Consider the following 23,907-nt stretch of genomic DNA (forward strand, 5'->3'; position numbering starts at 1 on the left):
ATCTATTCTTTTTGCTCCGGCTCTAAGAATGCCATTTCAAAAATTAAAGGACTGTACACCCAACTGTGTCTAATTGAGAGGCTAATAAGGCTCGGACCTCCAGGGGCTTGGTTGAGCCTTCAGGCTTGCTCAGCGTGCATAAAAATCAATACGCCACCATGCAAAATAAATGCCTTTTTGCCCAGGCAGCACATCCAGTTGCATTTTCTGAATAAGCGAATCAATTGGTCAGAGGTGAAAGTCTAAAAAGATGCAATATCACCATCATTGCAGGAGAATGTGTTCCATCTAAACACCAGTCCACCACTTTAACAAAGAGGTTTTCTATTAGGTGATTCTAAGTTTTCTTTTGTAAAATAGATCAGTTTCTAAATTACTGTAAAATGTATGGGCTGCAACTTAAAATCAGAAACCAGAGAATGGCTGTGTAAAGTTTGCAGGTACTCAAAAGGTGACACTGCTAGTAGAATAATAAAGTACGCATTAAAAATTGAAGAGTTACTTATAAGATAAGTATATTGGCATACATTTATGTAAGTTGCTGAATTCAGCTTTTTTATAACATAATTTGGGTTACAGTGATACAGAATCTGATATACTGAAAGCACAGGATCTAAAGAATGGCTATGATGTTATTCAGGATATCAAAACCAAGCTATACCAATCTGGAATCAATCAGAAACAACGTCTAAGTATTGGCAAAGGCTTTCATGGCTGGAATCACTGAGTTGCTGTGAGTTTTCCAGGCTGTCTGGCCATGTTCCAGAAGCATTCTCTCCTGAGGGTTTGCCCACCTCTATGGAAGGTATCCTCAGAGATTAACAGACAAGAGTTCTTTCTCCCACCCTGGACCTTCCACAGATATATAAACCTCCTTTCCAACATACCTCACAACCTCTAAGGATGCCTGCCATAGATGTGGGCAAAATATCAGGAGAGAATGCTTCTGGAACGTGGCCATACAGCCAGGAAACTCTCAACAACCCAACTACGTCAGTATTTTCCATTCAATTTTCCCAATTGGCTAAAGAGGTTCAACATTTAAAAAAAAAACTTTTTGAATTATAAATTCCAAAAGCCCACATGTTGGGATATTCTGCAAGTTGTAATAAGAAAAAAAAACTTTTCAAAGCCCTGAGATAAACAGATAGATAGACAGACAGATAGACAGACAGATCTCAATATGGTCCAGTGCCATTTCCAGCAAGAAAAAGAAAGGATCTCAGATCACCTAAGACAATCTGACTTTCATGGGCAAAAACAGATCTAAACAAAATTATTATCATAGGGAAAAAATAAAAAGAAACAAAAATCAAACAAACGATGGCTCTTAAGGTGTGCCACCACATAACAGAGGTCACCATTATAAAACTACAGTAAATCCAAGACTCCTTGCAACAGAAGGAAGCTCATTAAAATCCTTAACCTGAAAAGGGAATTACTTCGTAAACTTCAAAGCTTAAGGTATAAGTTGACTTCAAAGCCAAAACCTCCCCATTCTAATGGAGTTAGCAAATTTCCAGCATTGAAAAGCATTAAAATGTTCTTCACATTAGGAAATTATTTTAAGAAATGTTAATTTTACTCTTAATTTGCTAGCTGTTTCCAAGCAAGTTAAAACAATCTTTCTTAATAATCTTTTGGGGAGAGGGGGAAGAGAGAAAAGAAGAAAAGTCATTTGTGTCTTTAAAGAACTAGAAGCATTCTTTGTTAATCTCTTCATTCCAGCTTGATTTGGTTATACTATCAATTTGGGGCAAGGAGGTGGGGAATATATAGAAAGCTGTGCTGTACCTTAAGAAAAGGAGGAGGAGGAGGAGGAAGAGAAATATAATTACCGATAGGTCCTTTACTGGCAAACACAGTCACATTTTAGAAAAGTTAGAAAAACTCATTAAGTGTAGCAAAATAGATTTAATTCCATCCTGAATTGTCAACCTTACTGAGGAATCGCAGTGCTAAACTCAGCAAAACACACTGGGAACTGTTTCATCTTCCTTAAAGTAAGATTTCAGCAAGTTTCAGTGAGACAATGCCATAGCAAAATGGCATCCCTTGCATAAAACTCAAAAAGAAGCTGGAGAAAGTCTGGGAATCTGTGAAATGGTGGGAAACTACAGCAACGTTTGCCTAAACACTCAACGCATGGCAAAATCAAGGTTTGCTTTCTTCTGAATATTTTCAAGCTGTGGTTGGTTGGATCCATGGCTGCAGAATCCATGGATACAGAGGGACGACTACATTCACTTTTCCCTTTGTGTCTTACCACAGAATTCAAACCTGCTCTCCAAATCACACAAAACTACAAATCTATTTAATCATTACTGATATGCATAGTGATACTTGATACCCGAGGATCTTTCAGAGCTCTAGCTCAACTATGATCATCCACAAATGGCAGAGGTTCTCCATTCTCCACGTGAAGTAATGACGCAAAGGACATTCCCCTTGCTAACCTGGCCAGCATATGAATCATCACTGAACAGGGCTTGTGATTCAGCATCCAGTCACCTACTCAGCAGGTATTTTTCCTCTAGTTAGCAAAGAGCTGGTTCTGTCATGCCAAGATTTGTCCATATTAATTGTGTCCTGTGGTTGAAAAATTAGTCTTGATCGCCTGCCATTACTCCTACTGCTATATGAATAAATTTCATTATGTACTTTTTTATATAGAGCTTATTAGAACCCACAGTGAACTGTTAAGAACTGTGCTTTACTTACCACCGATCTTGCGGCAGATTCAATGTGATGCTGCCTTTGATTTCATCTCCAAAGCGAATATAGCCAAGAGTGGCCAGAGAGATGTACAAGGTCATCACAATCCCCATGCCAATGTTGAGTGCCAATGGGAAACGTTCAGTATCTTTCATCCTGTTCTGGAGTGGAAGTACCTAAAGAAAGAGATGAGACACAGAGAGACAGATGTACACAAATTAAAGAAAAATAACTTTCTTCCATTTTCAGAGCAATGTTTCATGAAATATCGCCCTGAATAACTATGATTGCACTCATTAGGGAAACCTTAATTTGGATGCTTTTTGCTTCATCCTGAATGGTTTTTTTTTGTAATTTATGCATTCATCCCTAAATGACCCAAAGTGGGAATTGGACTAAATGGGATACAAAACTCTTTCCAGCTCCGTGATATTATCTGAAGAATGTCTTAGGAGCATCACTATCAGAGATGCAGTGAACTTTAACTCTCAACAATATGGGGAATGGTGCAGAATACTTGGGAGCTGAGTTCGACAAAATCAAGAGGGACACCGTTAAGAATCTGGACACTTTTTGAAGACCTCCAGCAAAGGAAGCCCACCATGATTCAAGGTAGAAAACCTTGAGGATAAATCTATTTCTTCTGAAGTTTATGGCCCTCTTGGATTCTCCTGTCATATCACTTTTTTATGACGTAATATTTAATGATTTACCAAAGTCCCTTTCTGAAAGCATCAAAAGGTCTCTCCTGATGTCTACGTTATCATATTGGCAGTAAGAGCTTTAAGAAAGAATATGCTGATATCTTAAGACCCCATGCACCATAATGTAGCAGTTTGAGCATTGGACAAGGACTCTGGGAGACCAACATTCAACTTCCTGCTCAGCCACGGGAACCCGCAAACTGGCCTTGGGCAACCCACACTCCCAAGACTTAGAGCAAAGATTGGCAAGCCTCCTTAGAAGAAACCCTGCCAAGAAAACCCATGATAGGATCATCTTAATCGGAGTCAAAGTGAAGGTGCAGAACAACAATTTTTAGTCATAATTTTTTTCCTGTGGCCCTGCCCTCCCTTAAGATTCAGTATCCTGAAAACTTTTCTAAAATTGAACTCAGCTCTCAGTCTGAAAGATGCTTCCCACCTTTGCCTAAGTAATTACCTAGTTGTACTAAAACTTTACTAAAGAGGAATACACCTGAAGGATTGCTCAACTGACTGAAGCTCAGTATCTGCCAACTAGATCAAAGGTGTGAAAGTAGGATTTTAAAATCATAAATTCTTCTGTACTTGAACTGAATGGCACTCACAGTCCCTTAATACTAAAATCCACCCCTGTTTACCCCATGCTGTCCTCACTTCAGCTGTGTAATTTCAAAAGGAGGTGGGTGGGAAGTCATTTTGTTGATGCTTTTATTAAACAGTTGGGAGTCAAAAGTCTTTACAGATCTACTGTGAATCATGCAGAGAGCTGTCATTAGCTGGAGAACTACCTTCCACTTGGTCTTGCATTAGGTCTAGTTCCTAATCTCTAGGAGCATTAGAAAACAAAGTTTTATCTCAGTCTTTGTGATAACTCTAGGATATTCCCAAACAATCTTCTCCAGGTTAAATATACCCAATACCTTCAGCTTCTTCACATAGAATGTCTTTGAGATCCCCCGCCCTTTACTTACATCTGATAAACCCATTCCACTGTGTGTATATTCTTCCTAAAATAGAGTGGGGCCTTCAAACTGGGCAGAATTATAACCCTAGCCAATTCAAATATGATTATTGTTATTAGTTAGAAAAAGGAGAAAAACCAACAGAAACTCTCAGTGAACTAAAACAGCTTCTCTCTAATGAAATCTTAAAAGCATTTAAGGCTTTCTAGTTCTGAGTGCAGTCATTGCAGCATTAAACTGTGACCTTGTTGAAACCAGGGCTCAAACCCCACTCAGCCATGGAAATTACTGAGTAACCCTGGACAAGTCATATCCTTTCAGCCCCAGGGGCAAGCAAAGGCAAACGTCCTCTGGACAAATCTCACCAAAAAAGACCTGTGATAGATTCACATTATGGTTACCATAAGTTAAAAAAATAACTTGAAGGCACACAATGACAACCATAATTTGAAAGGCAGAAGAGAAAAGGATGGGGAAGCAGTGGTGCATGTAATTACTGATCGTGGAGAGAAAGAACATAAGGAGAAACCATACATTAGTACAACTGCAGGTCTTCCACTGAACTTGGTGATATATTTAAAGTAGATAGAAGGAAGTCATTATCTACACAGCACACAATTAAATTGGGAAATTTGCTGCCATGAGGTGTATTGATGGTTACCAACATGGACGGCATTAAGGAGAGATTGGACAAATAAATGAGGAAAGGGCTGTCAGTAGTTCTTAGTCAGGATGGTGGTATGTTACCTCTATTGTCAGAGGCAGTATGTCTCTGCATATCAGTGGCTGGGAAGCATAAAATTATCCACCAAATGCTGGACTAAATGTGCCTTTGATTCAGCCATATGTTCTTATGACAATGTTAAGGATGAGAAGCTGAATAAAGAAGAGACAAGGGACACTTATAATAAGATAAAGTGGCTTCATGTTACTAGTTACAATTAGATGGGTCTCCAGGGTTCAGAACAAGATATATAAAGAGTATCTTATAATTTACTCATCCTTAATAAGATATGGTATCTCATCAAACTGAAACCCCTCATTAACAAACAGTCAGTTATCATGATTGATTTTGAATTTCAGGACTGTGTTTTTTAAAAAAACCATTTGTCAAAAAACACCTCTCCTTTTTTGGTAAGAAAAAATATATGTGCAGAAAACTGTGCTTTTGGCTAAATATACTGTTTTCAATGCAAAGTTTATTCCACAGCATGAAATATCTCCACAAAAATTCCCAAATATGGAAAATATTGGGGGAAAAGGATTGTAAAAAATCTCAAAATCACACTCAAATGTGAGCAAAAACTTTTGAAATCCTTTGTTCATTATAATATATAATAATAATAATAATAATAATAATAATAATAATAATAATAATAATAATAATACTTTATTTCAAGACCGCCCTCTCTCCCTGAAGGGACTTGGGACAGTTTACACACACACACAAAAGGCAAACATTCAAAGCCTCAAATGCGTACAAACAAATAAAAAATAGTATTAAAAATAATACAGGATAATGCACAAGATAAATGATGATTTATGCCCATATTCAGCAGAGAAAAATATTTTCTCCACACAACATTCTGGTTACAGTCCCTAGCATTTCTCATTAAAAGGTTCTCTGACAGCAGGGCTGGACATGAAGACTTCTTTCCTTGGATTTCTGATCAGCACAAAAATATGATATCAATTCCACTTGGCAGGACAATGTGACATTATAACATTTCAAGTTGTGATAAGTGATCACTGGTTGTCTGTATGTGTGTTTACACGTACCCTTATTGTACGTGTAACCTTTAAGAAACCTTTGTAACCTTTAGGAAATCTCTAGTTTTTACTACAGCGGTCTTTGCTGCTTAAAAAACAACCAGGAGTCATGTAGTACCTTTGAAAACTAGCTGGTTTATTATAGCATTAACTTTTGTGGATTAACAAACAACATGTTTGTCCCCCATGTTGTTTAACATCTACATGAAGCCGCTGGGAGAGATCATCCGGAGTTTCGGGGTGAGGTGTCATCTGTACGCAGATGATGTCCAGCTCTGTCACTCCTTCCCACCTGTCACTAAGGAGGCTGTTCAGGTCCTGAACCGGTGTCTGGCCGCTGTATCGGACTGGATGAGGGCGAACAAATTGAAACTTAATCCAGACAAGACAGAGGTCCTCCTGGTCAGTCGCAGGGCTGAACAGGGAATAGGGTTACAGCCTGTGCTGGACGGGGTCGCACTCCCCCTGAAGACGCAGGTTCGCAGTCTGGGGGTTCTCCTGGACTCATCGCTGAGCCTGGAACCCCAGGTCTCGGCGGTGGCCAGGGGAGCCTTCGCACAACTAAGACTTGTGCGCCAGCTGCGCCCGTTCCTTGGGAGGTCTGACTTGGCCACGGTGGTCCACGCTCTGGTTACATCCCGTTTGGACTACTGCAACGCTCTCTACGTGGGGTTGCCTCTGAAGACAGCCCGGAAGCTCCAACTAGTACAACGGGCGGCAGCCAGACTAATAACTGGGGCGGCTTACAGGGAGCATACTACCCCCTTGTTAAGCCAGCTCCACTGGTTGCCGATATGCTACCGAGCCCAATTCAAAGTGCTGGTTTTGACCTATAAAGCCCTAAACGGTTCTGGCCCAATCTACTTGTCCGAACGTATCTCCTCCTATGAGCCAGGAAGATCCCTGAGGTCATCTGGAGAGGCCCTGCTCTCAGTCCCGCCTGCCTCACAGGCGCGGCTGGTGGGAACGAGGGACAGGGCCTTCTCGGTGGTGGCTCCCTGGCTATGGAACACCCTCCCCAGAGATATACGGCAAGCCCCAACCCTTTTGAGTTTTAGAAAAGCCTTAAAAACATGGCTTTGTGCCCAGGCTTTTAATGAATAAATGATAAAGACGACCCAGATTGTTATATGGATAAAGTTGGAGGATATTGGACGAACGGATTTTAAACACGTTTTATGTTTTATATTTTATACTGTATTTAATTGGTTGTATTTTTTATATGTTGTTGTTTTTAATGATGTATCAGCATCGAATTGTTGCCAATTGCACGCCGCCCTGAGTCCCTCCGGGTGAGAAGGGCGGGATAGAAATATTTGAAATAAATAAATAAATAAATTAAAACCCATTTGACGGATGGACAAAGTCCATGCTGTAATAAATGTGTTAGTGACACACAACTCTTTTTCTATTTTCCCATTACACTTGCTTTTCTTTTCTTTGTGAGTCTTAAAACGAAGCACTCTCAAGCATGATAGGAACTGCTAGCACTAGCAGGCAGAATCAATCTACTTGCTTCTGTTAGAGATATGGGGGGAAAGCAATGCAAAGTGATTTTGCTTTCCAGTCTACAGTACTCATCTCACCAGTTATTTATTGTTCAATTTTGTACTAGCTGTTGAATCAGTGTTGGGAGCTGACTTTCCTATCGCTATGCATTGTCCTCCCTTTGTTTCATCCAATAATCACCCTGAGAAGGCTACTTTTTACTAGAAAAATCATCTACTTTTGCCCTCAGCTAAAACCATTATTTATATGAATCACATCAATGCATGTCCTGCTTATATATGATGGTCAAGGGCAGGGCAAGCTGCCCTCAAAGGAGATAGTATTGAATTAGGTGGACCAGTGATCTGAGGTATTATGCGACAGCTGCATACATATCTGCAAAAGGCTAAGGATTACTGGTAGATCCTATGCTTTTAAATAATATTCATCAAATAAATTTCCACAAGCGGTTGCCCACCAGTTATGATGGCTGTGAATTTCAAGGAAGTGTATTTATTAGAACTTGTGATCTCTAGATTAGGGAACTAATACATCTGCTGGATGTTTGTTAGAGAAAACTATGCCAATGTAGAAACAACATCTCAGTAAAAAGTAAAGTGAGATTTTTTTAGGCTGTTTGTGAACCAGTTCTCCAGCATGCTAACATTGCAACTTTGCATCCAGCATCTGAAAAACTTCTGAAAAACGTTTAAAACAGTCAAAATAAAACACACATTCTGAAGAGTAGAGACATCACACCGGAAACGAAGGACCACATAGTTAAAGCAATGGTATTCCCTGTAGTAACCTATGGATGCGAGAGCTGGGCCATAAGGAAGGCTGAGCAAAGGAAGATAGATGCTTTTGAACTGTAGTGTTGGAGGAAAATTCTGAGAGTGCCTTGGACCGCAAGAAGATCAAATCAGTCCATATTCCAGCAACTAATATCCAGCTGCTCACTGGAGGAAAGGATATTAGAGGCAAAGATGAAGTACTTTGGCCACATAATGAGAAGACAGGAAAGCTTGGAGAAGATAATGATGCCGGGAAAAATGGAATAATAATAATAATAACAACAACAACTATTCTTATATAATTATTATTCCATTTTCCCCAACATCATTAAAGGAAAAAGGAAGAGTAGCCGACCAAGGGCAGGATGGATGAATGGTATCCTTGAAGTGACTGGCTTGACCTTGAAGGACTGGGGGTGGCAATGGCTGACAGGGAGCTCTGGCATGGGCTGATCCAAGAGTTGGAAGCGACTGAACAAATAAACAAAATTTACACCTTGCCGTAAGATAGCAATCAGTTTGCCCTGATTTTTATTTTGTTTAAAAAGAATGATAAGATGTACTTTTGTGAGTTTGGATTCAGTTTTGTTATGTGGCTCATCTCTGCATTTTAGCTCACCAGTACCATGGACATTGTTCCACCATTTCTTGCATTTACAATACTGCTTTTCATTAAGATGGTCCAACTTCATAGAGAATCACTGAGGAGATTAAGATCTTCCAGGGAGGCCCTGCTCTTGGTCCCGCCACTGTCACAGGCGCGATTGGCAGGGACAAAAGAGAGGTCCTTCTCAGTGATCGCCCCTCGGCTATGGAATCCCCTCCCTGGAAAGATTAGATCTGCCCCCTTCCTCCGTCCTTTAGAAAGATGGTAAAAACTTGGCTGTGAGACCAAGCCTTTGGGACAGTGCAATAAGGCAACAATAGGAAACTTCACCCTGACGACCAGATTCGGTATGGCTGATCTGAGATGGTTTTAAACAATTGATGTTTAAGTAGAGATAACTGATTTTAATGTTTATGTAGTTATAGTTTATTTTATGTTCCAGCATTGAATGTTTGCCGTATATATGTTGTGCTCCGCCCTGAGTCCCTTCGGGATGAGAATGCTTTAAATAGATAGATAAATAAATAAATAAATAAATACATTTCTAAGAAAACAAACCCTTAAAAAAGAAGTTGGCATGAGAAATCAGTAGTTAAAACCCCCCATCTGTAAAGACACATGTAAAAGAAATTGGCCTGAACTGGCAGGATAACCCTTAGTGATCTCTAATTTCCTAAATTAATGTTCTTTTCGTCTTTAAACAATTCCTCCATAGTGGGAAAACAAAGACAAGCAAGTCCAGGCTTGCGTGGATGTTTCCTGTGAACTTAACACTCTACTAGGCAGTGTTAATTCTGTGAAAGTATTCAACACAAACTGTACCGTGCTGATCTGTTTGTGTCTTTCAAAACATTCAGATGCAGGCTAGGGGTATCTGGAAGCTCAATTGCAAAAGAAAATAACACTTCCAGGCTCTGATTTTTTTTCTCCAAAACCATGCTAGTAAGTAACTTATGCATGATTAGGAAGAACACTGTGTTAAACTTACAGCCCACCTTCCTGCAAAACAAAAAATGGTGTTCAGGATGGTAAACAATAGCCAATTTAAAATAAAAAGGACCCAGACCAAAAGCACAGTTAGGAACATATCAATAAAAAGGAACGAAAAAGCATCCAATCAGTATAACCTCCCACTCACACAGGAACCCAACTTAAGCAGTAAATGCCTATTCAACTTTGAAAACACTTTCTTGGTCAACAGAAGGTGAGCAGAGAGAGAGCTTGTTTTGGTAGGGATTTATAGAGACTATGAGTAGGCACCAAGAACACCAATTCCTACATATCCAACAAACATGCCTACTGCCTTGCAGACGTATGGAACCATGGCTTTTGGAATATTGGAATTAGAATTCTCTACTATAAATCTTTAGTCAATTCCCCTAAACTACAGCACTAGAGCTCTCTAGATCAGTGCTTCTCAACCTAGGGTCCCCAGATGTTTTTGGCCTACAACTCCCAGAAATCACAGCCAGTTTACCAGGTGTTAGGATTTCTGGGAGTTGAAGCCTAAACAACTGGGGACCCCAAGTTGAGAACCACTGATCTAGATGGAGAATTCAGTACTTTACAAAACTCGTGATTCCGTAAGATACAATCAGTGTGGTTGCATCCCTGGATTTAAGAGAACATTTGTGTCATTCACTCATATAAATTCTTATACATATAAGACTGTACTTTAACCATAGTGCACAGACTATAGAAAGCTTGTAGTTGTACAAACAGAGTTCCACTGGCATATCCAGGTCACACACAGTTGCACACTCAATCTTCAGTGTCTGAAGTGTGCTGTTTGATTCTCCAGGGCTGCAGTCACTCCAAATTCTCCATCACACAATGGGACAATAAGGATAGCCACTTGGAGATATACCTTCAGTTACACAATGTTGGTTGTGGGTATAATTGTGATGACTCATGGGCCTTGTAGTCCTGTTCCTAGTACTATTGTGGCAGATGAAGATGAAAACATGGGGTTTTCGCCGGTTCAACAAGAACTGGAGTCTCTTCACCTGCAGGATGTTGATGTTTGCCCACAAGAATTCAGCCAAACAGGCCTTGGGCAGAACTCCCCTCCGTTTCCCAGGAAGGAAATTTATTCTAGAGAAAGGGGAGTCAGGGAAGCTAATCGGAGAAGTCTAAGAATCGCTGCCAAACAAATGGCTGATTAGGTCTGCTTCCCTTGGGAAATTCTAAGGAGTCATGCATCTGGACAGAGTTGGGTTTCGCTTCTCGTTCTCTAGGGAAAGAGTTCTGTTGGCGGGAAAACGAGACCCAATATAGGTGTTTGGCGCGAGGGATTCTTTGCGGAGTCAATTGATCAGCTTGAGGAGAGAGATCGTGTGTGGACTTCGTAATCCCAGTTCCTTGCTTCCCGGATCAAGCTTCAAGCCTTGCCCTGTCTCACGGTTTTACCACGGACTCTGTTTCATGCTTCAAGTTTGCCTTGTCTCCAGTCACGGACCTACTCAAGAATCAAGTTTATTTCCAGCCTTGTTGTCAAGCTTCATTGGACTTCTAAGACTCTGACATTTCCCACACTATTGCTTGGCAAGAGTGTGTGTTTCGGTCAAGTGGATTAAAACTTTGAACTCTAATATCATTTATTGGACAATACATTTTTGGACTATATTTGACCTCTTTTGAAAGGTCTGCTTCTGAACTATATTCTTCACTTGTTTTTATTGCTTTTATATATTTCTTTAATAAAGATATTAGATAGAGATTGGCCTCTGCGTATGGTTATTGGTGCTCTGCTGCCAGGGTTCTGACAATAATGCAACCACTCTACAACAATGTGAATGTAGATTTACACTACAGAAAGCAAATATAGTATCTCAACTATCGCCTTTCAGATAGCCTGTTCCCAAGTCATGTTTTCTCACTTTTCTAAAAATGCATTACCAGATCAGAGATCCCAACAACATTTATTTCTTTATTGTGTCAGAAGCAAATTGAGGGTACATTTATAATGTATTTAAAAACACAAACAAAATTTAAAACTTGGCATTATACTTAATGTCCTTTGACCAGAGGCTGGACACTTGGAGTGCCTCTGGTGTCGCTGTAAGAAGGTCTTCCATCGTGCATGTGGCAGAGCTCAGGCTGTATTATAGTAAGTGGTCTGTGGTTTGCTCTTCTCCACACTCAGATGTCATGGACTCCACTTTGTAGCCCCATTTCTGACTATTGGCTCTGCATCTCGTGGTCCCAGAGTGCAGTCTGTTCAGTGCCTTCCAAGTTGTCCAATCTTCTGTGTGCCCAGGGGGTAGTCTCTCCTCCAGTATCAGCCATGGACTGAGGTTCCAGATTTTAGCTTTTGGACTCTTGATTGCTGAGGTGTTCCTGCAAGTATCTCTGTAGATCTTAGAAAGCTATTTTTTATTTAAGGAGTTGGTGTGCTGGCTAATATCCTAACAGGGGATGGACCGGATATGTCACTACCTTGGTCCTTTCATTATTGGTGCTACTTCTCGACAGATGTAAGGTGGTGCAATACCGGCTAAACAGTATAATTTCTCCAGTGGTGTAGGACACGACATTCTGTGATAATGCGGCATGTCTCATTAAGAGACACATCCACTGTTCTAACATGGTAAGATGTTTTCCACACTGGGCATGGGTATTCAGCAGCAGAGTAGCAGAGCGCAAGGGTAGATGTCTTCCTGGTGTCTGGTGGCAACTTGCAGTATGCAACCCAACAACAAAGAGGAAATTAATACTAGTACTTGTAATCTTGGGAGCTAAGCAGGTCAGTACTTGCATGGGAAACTGCCAATGAATGTCAGGTGCTGTAAACTATATTTCAGAGGAAGGAACTAGCAAAACCATCTCAGAGCATTCCTTGCTTTAAAAAACTCAATGAAATTCATGGGGCCACCATAGGTCTACTGGGAATTAAAAGGCATATACACACACGTGGGATTGAAGATAATAGAATAGCCTGAAAACAGCCTGATATCCACTCATTAGTGCAAAACTTGGAGAATAAATGGAAACTTACATGAGAGGAGAAAATTGTTTGAGGGGATAAATATTCTATGTTATATGGCATTGAATGTTTGCCTTATATGTGTACAATGTGATCCGCCCTGAGTCCCCTTTGGGATGAGAAGGGCGGAATATAAATACTGTAAATAAATAAATTTAGGTAATCAAAGTGTGTGAGTGAAGAGCACTCACAATTAGCTTTTTCAAAGTAACAGTTTGAGTTACTGTTCTTTAAACAAGTGTGATGAACCATGGGCCTTGTAGTCCTGCTCAGGACATTGTAATTCCTGATGAAGATGAAAACTTGGGTTTTTTACCTTCCCAGTCTGAACTGGATTCCTCTCAGCCAGATCTTTCCCAGGCAGATCTGGGAACCTTGCACCTGCAAGAAAGTTGTGCCCCAGAAGTATGTCAAACAACCCCAGAGCCTACTTCTCCCGTGTTCTTGCGCCGGGAGTTTTGTAAACAACAGAGAAGTTTGGATTCAGCTTCGCGCAGGAGTGCGAGGATAGCAGCTAAGAATGTTGCCAATTAACACTGGTTCTCGTGAGAATCTTTAAGGAGTTTAACATCTGGTCTCAGAGTTTAGCTTTCGTTTCTGATTCCCAGAGAACCGCTTTGGTGAGAAAGTTGGACTCTATATAGGTGTTTTGCCCGCGTAGCAACTTCGCGGAGTCAATTCGTCAGCCTACGGAGCGAGTCGTGTCTGGACAGCGCGTTCCGATTCAAGCCTCGCTCTTGCTCAAGCCTTGCCTTGCTATCCAGCCTTCGCCTTGCTTCCCAGCCTTGTTTACCTGCGGACCTTGCCTTGTTTCCCAGGACTAATCCTTGCCTTGTTTCACGGATTTTACCAAGTTATTCCACGGACCTTGTTCTTGTTCTTAGTTACCTTGTTCCACGTTCAAGCCTTGTTTCAAGTATCAAGTTATTTCCTAGCCACGCTCAAGTTTTATGGACTAAAGGACCTTGTCATCTCCCCTCACTTTGCTTGGCAAAGTGAGTGTTTCGGTTATTGGATTACAACTTTGGACCTTAATATTTCATATTGGACATTATTTCCTTGGACTAATTTTGACCTTTCCTGAAAGGTCTGCTTCTGGACTATCTTTTACATTTGCTTTTACTAACTTTATATATTTCCTTAATAAAGATATTAGATAGATTCTGGCTTCTGCGTATGGTTATTGGTGCTCTGTAGCCTGGGTCGTGACAGTTTGACTCCGCCACCCTAAGCACCAATTAACCTTGGCCAGAATGTCTACCGGAACCGTACCCGGTGGGCAGCCACTGAGCTACACCATCAGCAAGGACGAAGTGGATCGCATCCGCGACAGACTCAACGCCCAGGATGGAGAAATAAAGGGCTTGCGGGAGCGCGGAATCCGCCTCCCTGCCATGGCGTTGCCTACCAAGTTTACTGGAGAAGCTTCCAAGGTTCATGTTTTCCGTCGCCAATGTCAAGCTTATCTAGAGGCCCGTGATGCCGAGTTTCCCCAAGAAGACATCAAAGTGGCATGGGTTTACAGTCTTCTAGACGGGCCAGCGGCCAACTGGGCGACGGCACTGTTCGACCAAGCCTCTCCACACCTAAGATCAGCGCAACATTTCTTGGACCACCTCAAGGAGACTTGGGGAATCGAGGACAATTTGGAGGCAGCCGGCCACAAACTCCGTCGCCTTTTCCAAGGAGACAGACCTATGTCTCAGTATATAGCCGAGTTCCGAGTGCTGGCCCACAACACCGGCTGGAACGATGTAGCCCTCAGAGGACAATTCCGGGAGGGTCTCAACATTGAAATGCTGGAAGAAATCTCCAAGGTGGATCCTCCCCAGACCCTCGAGGCACTCATTGATCAATGTTTACGGGCTGAAGTCATGATTGCTAACAGGAAACAGTGGGTTCGAGGCCAGGGCAGTAGAGCCGGGGCAAAACCCCCCGCTCCCGCCAGCGTTCAGCCACGTCCAGTGTGGAGACCCCCACCGCCAACCCCATACCCCAGAGGAGGCGAGGAGGTGCCGATGCAGTTGGGCAATGTGCGTCCCAGACTAGATGCCGCCGAGAAGGCCCGTCGTCAACGCTTAAACCTCTGTTGGTACTGCGGGAACGGGGGCCACTTCGCCAGAGAGTGCCCAGCCAAGGGGAAGCCTGCCGCCCGGCTTGCGGCGGCGTCCTCCACGGAGACGAAGACGTCTGAGCCGACTGGCACACAGCCGGCGGGGGAAGCCAACGACCGGGTGTAGAGAGGCTCGCCAACCCGGTCAAAAAATCCATTCAAGAGCCGCCAACCGGGGTCCTGTTCCTTCTCGTGGTCACATTATGGTCAGCAAAAAGGGGACCCGTCATGATCCACGCCATGATAGACTCTGGAGCTACCAACAACTTCATTGATAGAGAGTATGCCGACTCTCTGGGATTACAATATCATGATTTCAAGAATGCCCGTGTGGTGCAAGCCATAGACGGCCGCCCCCTCAAGACGGGCCCCGTAAGTCAATGGTCGGAACCCACCAGGATGTGGATAAGAGAACATATGGAAGAGATTTCCTTCTTTGTTACCGAGGTTCCCCATTTCCCTGTGATTTTGGGAATTCCATGGCTGACTCTCCACGACCCTAACATCTCCTGGTCCAACAGAGAACTGCAGTTTGCTTCACCGTACTGCCAAAACCATTGCCTCGTAGCCAAGGTATGCCATGCCACAGACACCGAGCCCATCATCACCTTGCCAAAGAAGTACTCCGAGTATTGGGATGTATTCAATGAGAAAGAAGCCGAGAAATTACCCCCACATAGACCTTATGACTGTGCCATTGACTTGGTGGAGGGGGCCCCGATCCCGCGAGGGCATCTCTACTCCCTGACTGAACCAGAGCAAGAAGCTCTCAGGGAATTCCTAGAGACAAACCTTCGCAAGGGATTCATCAGACCCTCTCAATCCCCAGCCGCCTCTCCAGTGATGTTTGTGAAGAAGAAGTCAGGGGAACTACGATTGGTGGTGGACTACAGAGCATTGAACAATATCACCAAGCGGAACAGCTATCCCCTGCCCTTAATCTCGGATCTACTGGATCGGCTTCGAGGAGCCAAGGTTTACACCAAGCTGGATCTTCGGGGGGCTTACAACTTAGTTCGCATCAGGGAAGGGGACGAGTGGAAGACCGCCTTCCAGACCAAATTCGGATTATTCGAGTCCCGAGTTATGAATTTCGGTTTATGCGGAGCCCCCGCAACGTTCCAGCATTTTGTCAATGACATTTTTCAGGACTATCTGGACAGGTTCTTGATAATCTACCTGGACGATTTTTTGGTGTTTTCTAGATCACAATCAGAACATGAGAACCACGTCAAAATGGTGTTACAACGATTGCGGGATCATGGACTTTATGCCAAACTGGAAAAATGCGCCTTTGATCTACAAGAGGTAGATTTCCTTGGTTACCGCATCTCGCCTTTAGGGCTCTCCATGGATCCAGCCAAGGTTTCAGCAGTATTGGAATGGCGGGCGCCAACTAACAAGAAAGAGGTGCAGCGTTTCTTGGGGTTCGCGAATTATTACCGCAAGTTCATTCCAGATTTTGCCCACTGGTCTGACCCAATCACTAGCTGCATCCGTGGAAAACAGCCCTTCCGCTGGACTGATCAAGCAGAGAAAGGGTTCCAGCAACTAAAGAAATTATTCACGTCCCAGCCAATTCTACAGCACCCAGATCCTGGAACCCCTTTTGTTGTGCAAGCGGACGCCTCGGATGTGGCAATTGGGGCTGTACTCTTACAACCGGTGGGAGACCACCTTCATCCCTGTGCCTTTTACTCCCGTCAACTAACCACACCAGAGAAAAATTATACCATTTGGGAAAAAGAACTACTGGCCATAAAGGCAGCTTTTGAAACTTGGAGACATTGGCTAGAAGGGGCCAAATTTCCCATTGAAGTCCACACTGATCATCGTAATCTAGAACACCTAAGAACTGCCCGCAAACTAAACCAGAGGCAGCAACGTTGGGCTTTATTCTTTGAACGTTTCAACTTCCAGATCCATTATGTGACCCCAGCCCAAACCAAGCAAGCAGACGCCCTGTCACGTAAACCGGAATACGCTGCAGGACGCAAGGAGACCTTTGAATCCCAACTGCTACAACCCGAGAACTTTGCCACGCTCACGGTGGGGAACACCAAATCCATTCCCATTGGTTCAACTTCCCCTACTCCAGGACCCATCTGTGCTCAAGAAATCAGGGCTAGTCAGCAAGCAGATGCCTGGGCGCAGGACCAACTTCGCCAAGGTCTGCATTTTCCCTTTTCGCTTAAAGATGGGCTGCTCTGCTATAGAAATCATGTTTATATCCCACCCGGACCGGGCAGGGAAAAAGCGCTTCGCCTGTGTCATGACTGCAAACCAGCAGGACACTTCGGACTATTTAAAACTATGCATTTGATCCTAAGGGATTTTTGGTGGCCCAAGATCCGCAAGGATGTAGAAAAATATGTCAACACCTGCCCAGTATGCCAGCGCTCCAAGATACGAAGGGAAAAGCCCTCAGGGCTTTTACACCCCCTTCCTACCCCATCTCGCCCATGGGAAATAATTTCCGCGGATTTCATCACTGACCTACCACCTTCCTGTGGATTCACCACGATCTTAGTGGTGGTGGACCTTTTCACCAAGTTAGCCCATTTCATTCCCTGCGAAGGCCTCCCCACGGCCAAAGAAACTGCGGATCTATTTCTTCAGCATGTTTTCAGACTACATGGATTGCCCAAGAGTTTAGTCACAGACCGTGGATCTCAATTCACCTCTCGTTTTTGGAAGGCACTACAAAAACTACTGGGCATAGACTCTCGCTTATCTTCAGCTCATCATCCCCAAACAGATGGGCAAACGGAGCGCACCAATGCCACTTTGGAGCAGTATCTTCGCTGTTATGTAAACTACCAACAGGACAATTGGGCTTCTCTGTTACCACTGTCTGAGTTTGCCTACAATAATGGAGTTCAAGCTTCTACAAAAGAAACGCCGTTCTTTGCAAACTACGGCTTCCATCCACGTTTCTTTCCCCCTGTCATTGAAACTTCAGAAGTTCCCGCAGCAGAGGATTGGCTGCAGGAACTCACAGCGGTGCAACAACTTTTGCTCCAGCAACTGGACCAAGCCAAAGAGGACTATAAACGCCACGCTGACAAACACCGCCAGCCGGGCCCTGAAATCAAGGTAGGAGATCGGGTTTTTCTGTCCACTCGCTTTCTGCCCTCCCACCGCCCTTGCCGGAAGTTAGATGCCCGTTTCATCGGCCCCTATCCAGTGGTGGCGCAATTAAACCCCGTGACTTTCAAACTCCAACTTCCGCGTTCAATGCGCATTCACCCAGTGTTTCACCGCTCCCTGCTCCTTCCGGCGGATGGTGTGCGTCCTGATACAGACCAACCGGCCCCCCCTCCTGTTTTGATGAATGGGGAGGAGGAGTTCGAGGTTGAGGACATTTTGGATTCTCGCTTTCATCGCCGCCGCCTACAATATCTCATTGACTGGGTGGGTTTTGGGCCTGAGGAACGCTCTTGGGAAGACGCCTCCACAGTCCATGCTCCTGATCTAACCCGTCGCTTTCATCTGACCTATCCCACCAAACCGCGACCTCGCGCCTCGGGGAGAGGATCCCAGTTTGGGAGGGGCCCTGAGGAGGGGGATAGTGTGATGAACCATGGGCCTTGTAGTCCTGCTCAGGACATTGTAATTCCTGATGAAGATGAAAACTTGGGTTTTTTACCTTCCCAGTCTGAACTGGATTCCTCTCAGCCAGATCTTTCCCAGGCAGATCTGGGAACCTTGCACCTGCAAGAAAGTTGTGCCCCAGAAGTATGTCAAACAACCCCAGAGCCTACTTCTCCCGTGTTCTTGCGCCGGGAGTTTTGTAAACAACAGAGAAGTTTGGATTCAGCTTCGCGCAGGAGTGCGAGGATAGCAGCTAAGAATGTTGCCAATTAACACTGGTTCTCGTGAGAATCTTTAAGGAGTTTAACATCTGGTCTCAGAGTTTAGCTTTCGTTTCTGATTCCCAGAGAACCGCTTTGGTGAGAAAGTTGGACTCTATATAGGTGTTTTGCCCGCGTAGCAACTTCGCGGAGTCAATTCGTCAGCCTACGGAGCGAGTCGTGTCTGGACAGCGCGTTCCGATTCAAGCCTCGCTCTTGCTCAAGCCTTGCCTTGCTATCCAGCCTTCGCCTTGCTTCCCAGCCTTGTTTACCTGCGGACCTTGCCTTGTTTCCCAGGACTAATCCTTGCCTTGTTTCACGGATTTTACCAAGTTATTCCACGGACCTTGTTCTTGTTCTTAGTTACCTTGTTCCACGTTCAAGCCTTGTTTCAAGTATCAAGTTATTTCCTAGCCACGCTCAAGTTTTATGGACTAAAGGACCTTGTCATCTCCCCTCACTTTGCTTGGCAAAGTGAGTGTTTCGGTTATTGGATTACAACTTTGGACCTTAATATTTCATATTGGACATTATTTCCTTGGACTAATTTTGACCTTTCCTGAAAGGTCTGCTTCTGGACTATCTTTTACATTTGCTTTTACTAACTTTATATATTTCCTTAATAAAGATATTAGATAGATTCTGGCTTCTGCGTATGGTTATTGGTGCTCTGTAGCCTGGGTCGTGACAACAAGGAAGAAAAAATGAGTATTTAGCCATTGCTACAGCATCGAAGTTTCACATGCTGCAAATATCATGTTCTCTCTGAAAGGCCAAGACAGTCCTTTGTTCAAATAAACAGACTTTGAGAAGACATTGGTTTAAAGAAAATAGCCTAAACAGAAGTCGAACTAAAGTCTTACCTCTAAAAGAAATGAATCCTTTTTGTTGCTTGCCTCATCAAATCTAGAATACCTGTGGCTGATGGGAGACAGCTGCAGACTGCAGAAATTTGCTATTAAATAGGATGCAACAATCATTTTGTTTCAAAAGAGGGGAAAATCCTTTTCCTTCTCAAGTGGATTTCTTAAATTGGACAAAATAGGAACAAGCTACTCCTGGCTTTCACGCAAAAATGTGTCTAATGCATTACCAGATTAAATTTAACTAGTTAGAAATTAATACGTTGCACTTTCATATCAAAAGGTGATGTTTTCTGGAAGCACAACCCAATTTTCAGCAGTCATGCCTATATGATTAATTAGTAATGATCTATAGAGTGAATTTTTAAAATGAGCGTGCCATAAGAAGTAAAAAATTCTACCTGGTCTTGATTTGGCTCAAACATATGGTACAAGGATGGAGAAAATTTGGCTGTGGGACTCTATGCAGCCCACCCATGGCTGATTGGTTAGCCTTCAAACTTCTTTCCATGTCTTGTATTAAGGAGTTAACAAGGCTGCAAGCTGTTTAACACTTTTAAAACTCTCCTTTTCAAAACCATAAGAGGAAGGCTCTTCTGATCCTGAAAATACGGGGCTTTGCCAGAATCATTCAGCCAACAGAAAATTCACCCAATAGTGTCACAGTAGTCGGTGGATTTACCGGCTAGTTGTTTCTCCTAGACAAAGTCCAAAAATAATATTCCCTTTTTTAAAGGTCTCAAACAGAAATGTTATACTTCACTACGTTTCTTTTCAAAGGAAGCAACAAATAATTTTCTTCCCATTGGGAGAAGGATTGAAGCCTATTTGCAATTTTGGCACCTATTCTCTGCAAGTATTCATGTTGCTATTTTGCACAGAAAATAGTACTGTATGAAAAAATATGTTGTTTCCTATGCAAACTAGTCATCTGTGATTTTTGCACAAAATAAATGCCCAATTAAGTATTCTTTTCTCCAGGAAACTGAATTTTCTATACAGAAATGCTGTTTTCTGTACAAAACAATGTACTTATAAATTTTACACAGAATAAGTCCAAAACTTATTCTCATCAATCTCATCAATTCTCATATATTCAGGATTCGTTTCATCAAGATTCCTCAAAAATAAAAATGATTATTTTTTATAGTTCTTCAAACAGTTCAAAATATTCTGTTGTTGTTCTTGATATGAGAGCCTAAGGGCTTCCAACAACTTGCTTTGTCCACTGCATTGCCATATAGCCTTGGGAAACTCTAAGAACAGCGGGCCCACCATATCCATGGGTTCATAATCCACGGTTTAACCTACAATAGATTCAAATGTACAACATACAATATATCTGAATTCACAGAAGACAACATGCCAGCTCCCATGACTCCCTTCAAGGTGGTGGGATTCCTTTGAAAGGCAGGATCAGGTTGCTGCTGAGGTTTGCTGCCAACTCCACTACTATCCTTCACCATTTCTAATAGGGGCTTATAAGCTTTGCCTCACATACAGCGTTTCTCTGCTAGCCTCATGAAGCTGTACAGACTCTTTGCAAAGAGAGACTGCCCCTATTAAAATGGAACAGGGTAGCAGCCAAAGCAGTGGCAAACCCCAGCTGCCAGATTGTCTCAAAGGTAGATGTAGGCAGCTGGCATGCTCTCTGGATGTTGGGGGGCAAAAAAATGTAAGGTACCTAGCTGCTGAAGCTTACCACCACCTCCACGGGTGGCATACACTATTTTTAATAAGGCACACACTTTTTGGGTATCCACAGGGGGTTCTGGAACCAATCCCTCACAGATACCAAGGGACCACTTCATATTCAAACACCCAATTTGGGTTATATTAACAAATCTCTGAAAAATTGGCGAACAGGATATTCCTTGGGTTAATGACAGTGAATAACACTGACTAATCAGAATAGATAGCTTTTTATGGACTCCAGCCTACTTCTTCAGATGCCCTGAATTTTCAAAAGAGCACATTATCATTCATAAAATCTATGATTAAGTGTCAGGTCCTCTGTTCTACTCCTCTATTTTCCTTCTATTATCACATTTATTTCAAAAATTCTACTTGGCATTTAAATGCTCAGATTTTGATGCTCCTCTTGATCCAAATTTCTTTTTTTACTATAACAATTCTTCAAGAGTTTTGTATTCTTCTGAAGCCAATTGCATCTCCAGATCAAAGACTATATTATCATCCATTTGGGACTACCTGCCTCCAGATAATCAGATGATTCACTCCCACCCACTTTTTAAATCTTCCTTGATTTTTGAGTTATTAAATGTATAGCTACTCTCTTCACACATTTTCTTTCTGTGCCTCTTCTTGCCTTTGCTATGTGTGCCTGTCATAGCAAGTAGAGTTTATAAGTTCTAAACCCATATATGACACATTTATCTTAAGAGGACTGGGCCAAATTACTTTGTGAAAGTACACTCCATGTGCAAAAGGTATCTGGGGCAGTAGTTCATCATTTCTTCAGCATGTGCTGAATATCAGTATTGCCCCACCATACCTAAAGGCAGAAAACCAATTTAGAAGATGCAGAATAAACATCATAAGACACAACAAGCTCTTAGTTAACATATCAGTGCAATATGTAAATGTGGAATGGTGAAATGACAACTGGAACGGCCTGGACTATGACATTGGATTATGTGATTTTAATAATTTTAATGTTGACATGTTTTAACAGTGTTTTAATGTTTATGTTTTATTTGGTGGATATGTGTTGTATGGCATCAAACTGTGCCTCTATGTGCACCTCTGTGAGTCTCCTTCGGGGTCAAGAAGGGCAGAATATAAATATGGCAAATTAATAAATAAATAAAACTCTATTTGTTACTTTGATGCCAAATCCTGGCATCTAACATCCAAGGCAGTTGTCCACTATGCCTAATGGTAGGGCCAGTCCTGGTACCCTTTCAGTATTTTACAAATGCAAAAATAAGAGAAGACACTCAATATATGGATAATAAAATACAAAACCATTATATCCATCTCTGGCTGGTGTATGCTGCATATAAATCTTTTCTCGCCTTGTTCACCTCAACCCTTCTGCCCACTCTGCCCTTTCATGAATTCGTATGCACATAAAGTAAAGGCTACAGCAAAGAAATATGTCAGCCAGCTCCTCCTGTCAATATCCTCCAAGTAATTAGCAACCTACATGGAGAACAGGTCAGCAGGCAATGTATGCCAATAATTCTGGGGTGACAAACCCTCCTCATCCCGTCCCCCACAGTGCAACTCATAGTAAAGACACTGGAAGAGCAATTTAAACCTGACTCCACATGCAAAGAGAAAGCCCAATCCCAAAATCAGAAACAGCCAATAGCAAGCACAAATTTAGCACTTTCTCAACCTTTGGCAATTCTCAATTTAGCAATTAAATTGTGCTGAACAATATGGTCCCAGCATAACCTACCCTGTTTCCCTGAAAATAAGACATCCCCAAAAAATAAGACCTAGTAGAAGTTTTACTGAATTGCTAAATATAAGGCCTCCCCCAAAAGTAAGACCTAGCAATGTTTTTGTTTGGAAGCATGCCTGGCGCCAAAGAAAACACCATAGCATGCAGGATTGGTAAATGTATATAATAATAACAATAATAATAATAATAATAATAATAATAATATCTCAGCCAGCATTTGGAAACAATAGACATTGACAAAATCACAATCTGCCAACTGCAAAAGGCCACCCTACTGGGATTTGCATGCACCATCCAAAAATACATCACACAGTCCTAGACGACTTGGGAAGTTTTCGACTTCTGATGTTGTGATACGACATCCAGCATACCTATCTTGTTTGCTGTGTCATAATAAAATAATTATTTTATTTTATACCCCGCCTCCATCTCCCCAGAGGGACTCGGGGCGGTTTACATACCAGTTGTATATGGAAATAATGGTAGTAACAAGAAATTCTTGACAGAAGTCACAGTTTGTCTGGTTTAGTTATGTTGGTTTGTGATGACAACTATTGTACAGTATAGAATAAATGTTCAATTTTTTTTTCAACAATGAATATGAATTCTTCTTCGTGGA

At 42.4% G+C, this 23,907-nt stretch overlaps 1 protein-coding gene across 2 annotated transcripts in view; it reads right to left on the bottom strand.

The window, feature by feature from the left end:
- slc36a4 (solute carrier family 36 member 4) overlaps positions 1-23,907 on the bottom strand; it is a 167,180-nt gene that overhangs the window by 95,043 nt on the left and 48,230 nt on the right. For both annotated transcript variants that reach the window (XM_062974537.1, XM_062974538.1), the window contains exon 9: positions 2,722-2,891. In XM_062974537.1, the coding sequence (XP_062830607.1) occupies positions 2,722-2,891 (170 nt within the window). The remainder of the gene's footprint in view (positions 1-2,721; positions 2,892-23,907) is intronic.

The sequence above is a fragment of the Anolis carolinensis genome, chromosome 3 (genome assembly GCF_035594765.1).
Source record: "Anolis carolinensis isolate JA03-04 chromosome 3, rAnoCar3.1.pri, whole genome shotgun sequence".
Classification (NCBI taxonomy): Eukaryota; Metazoa; Chordata; class Lepidosauria; order Squamata; family Dactyloidae; genus Anolis; species Anolis carolinensis.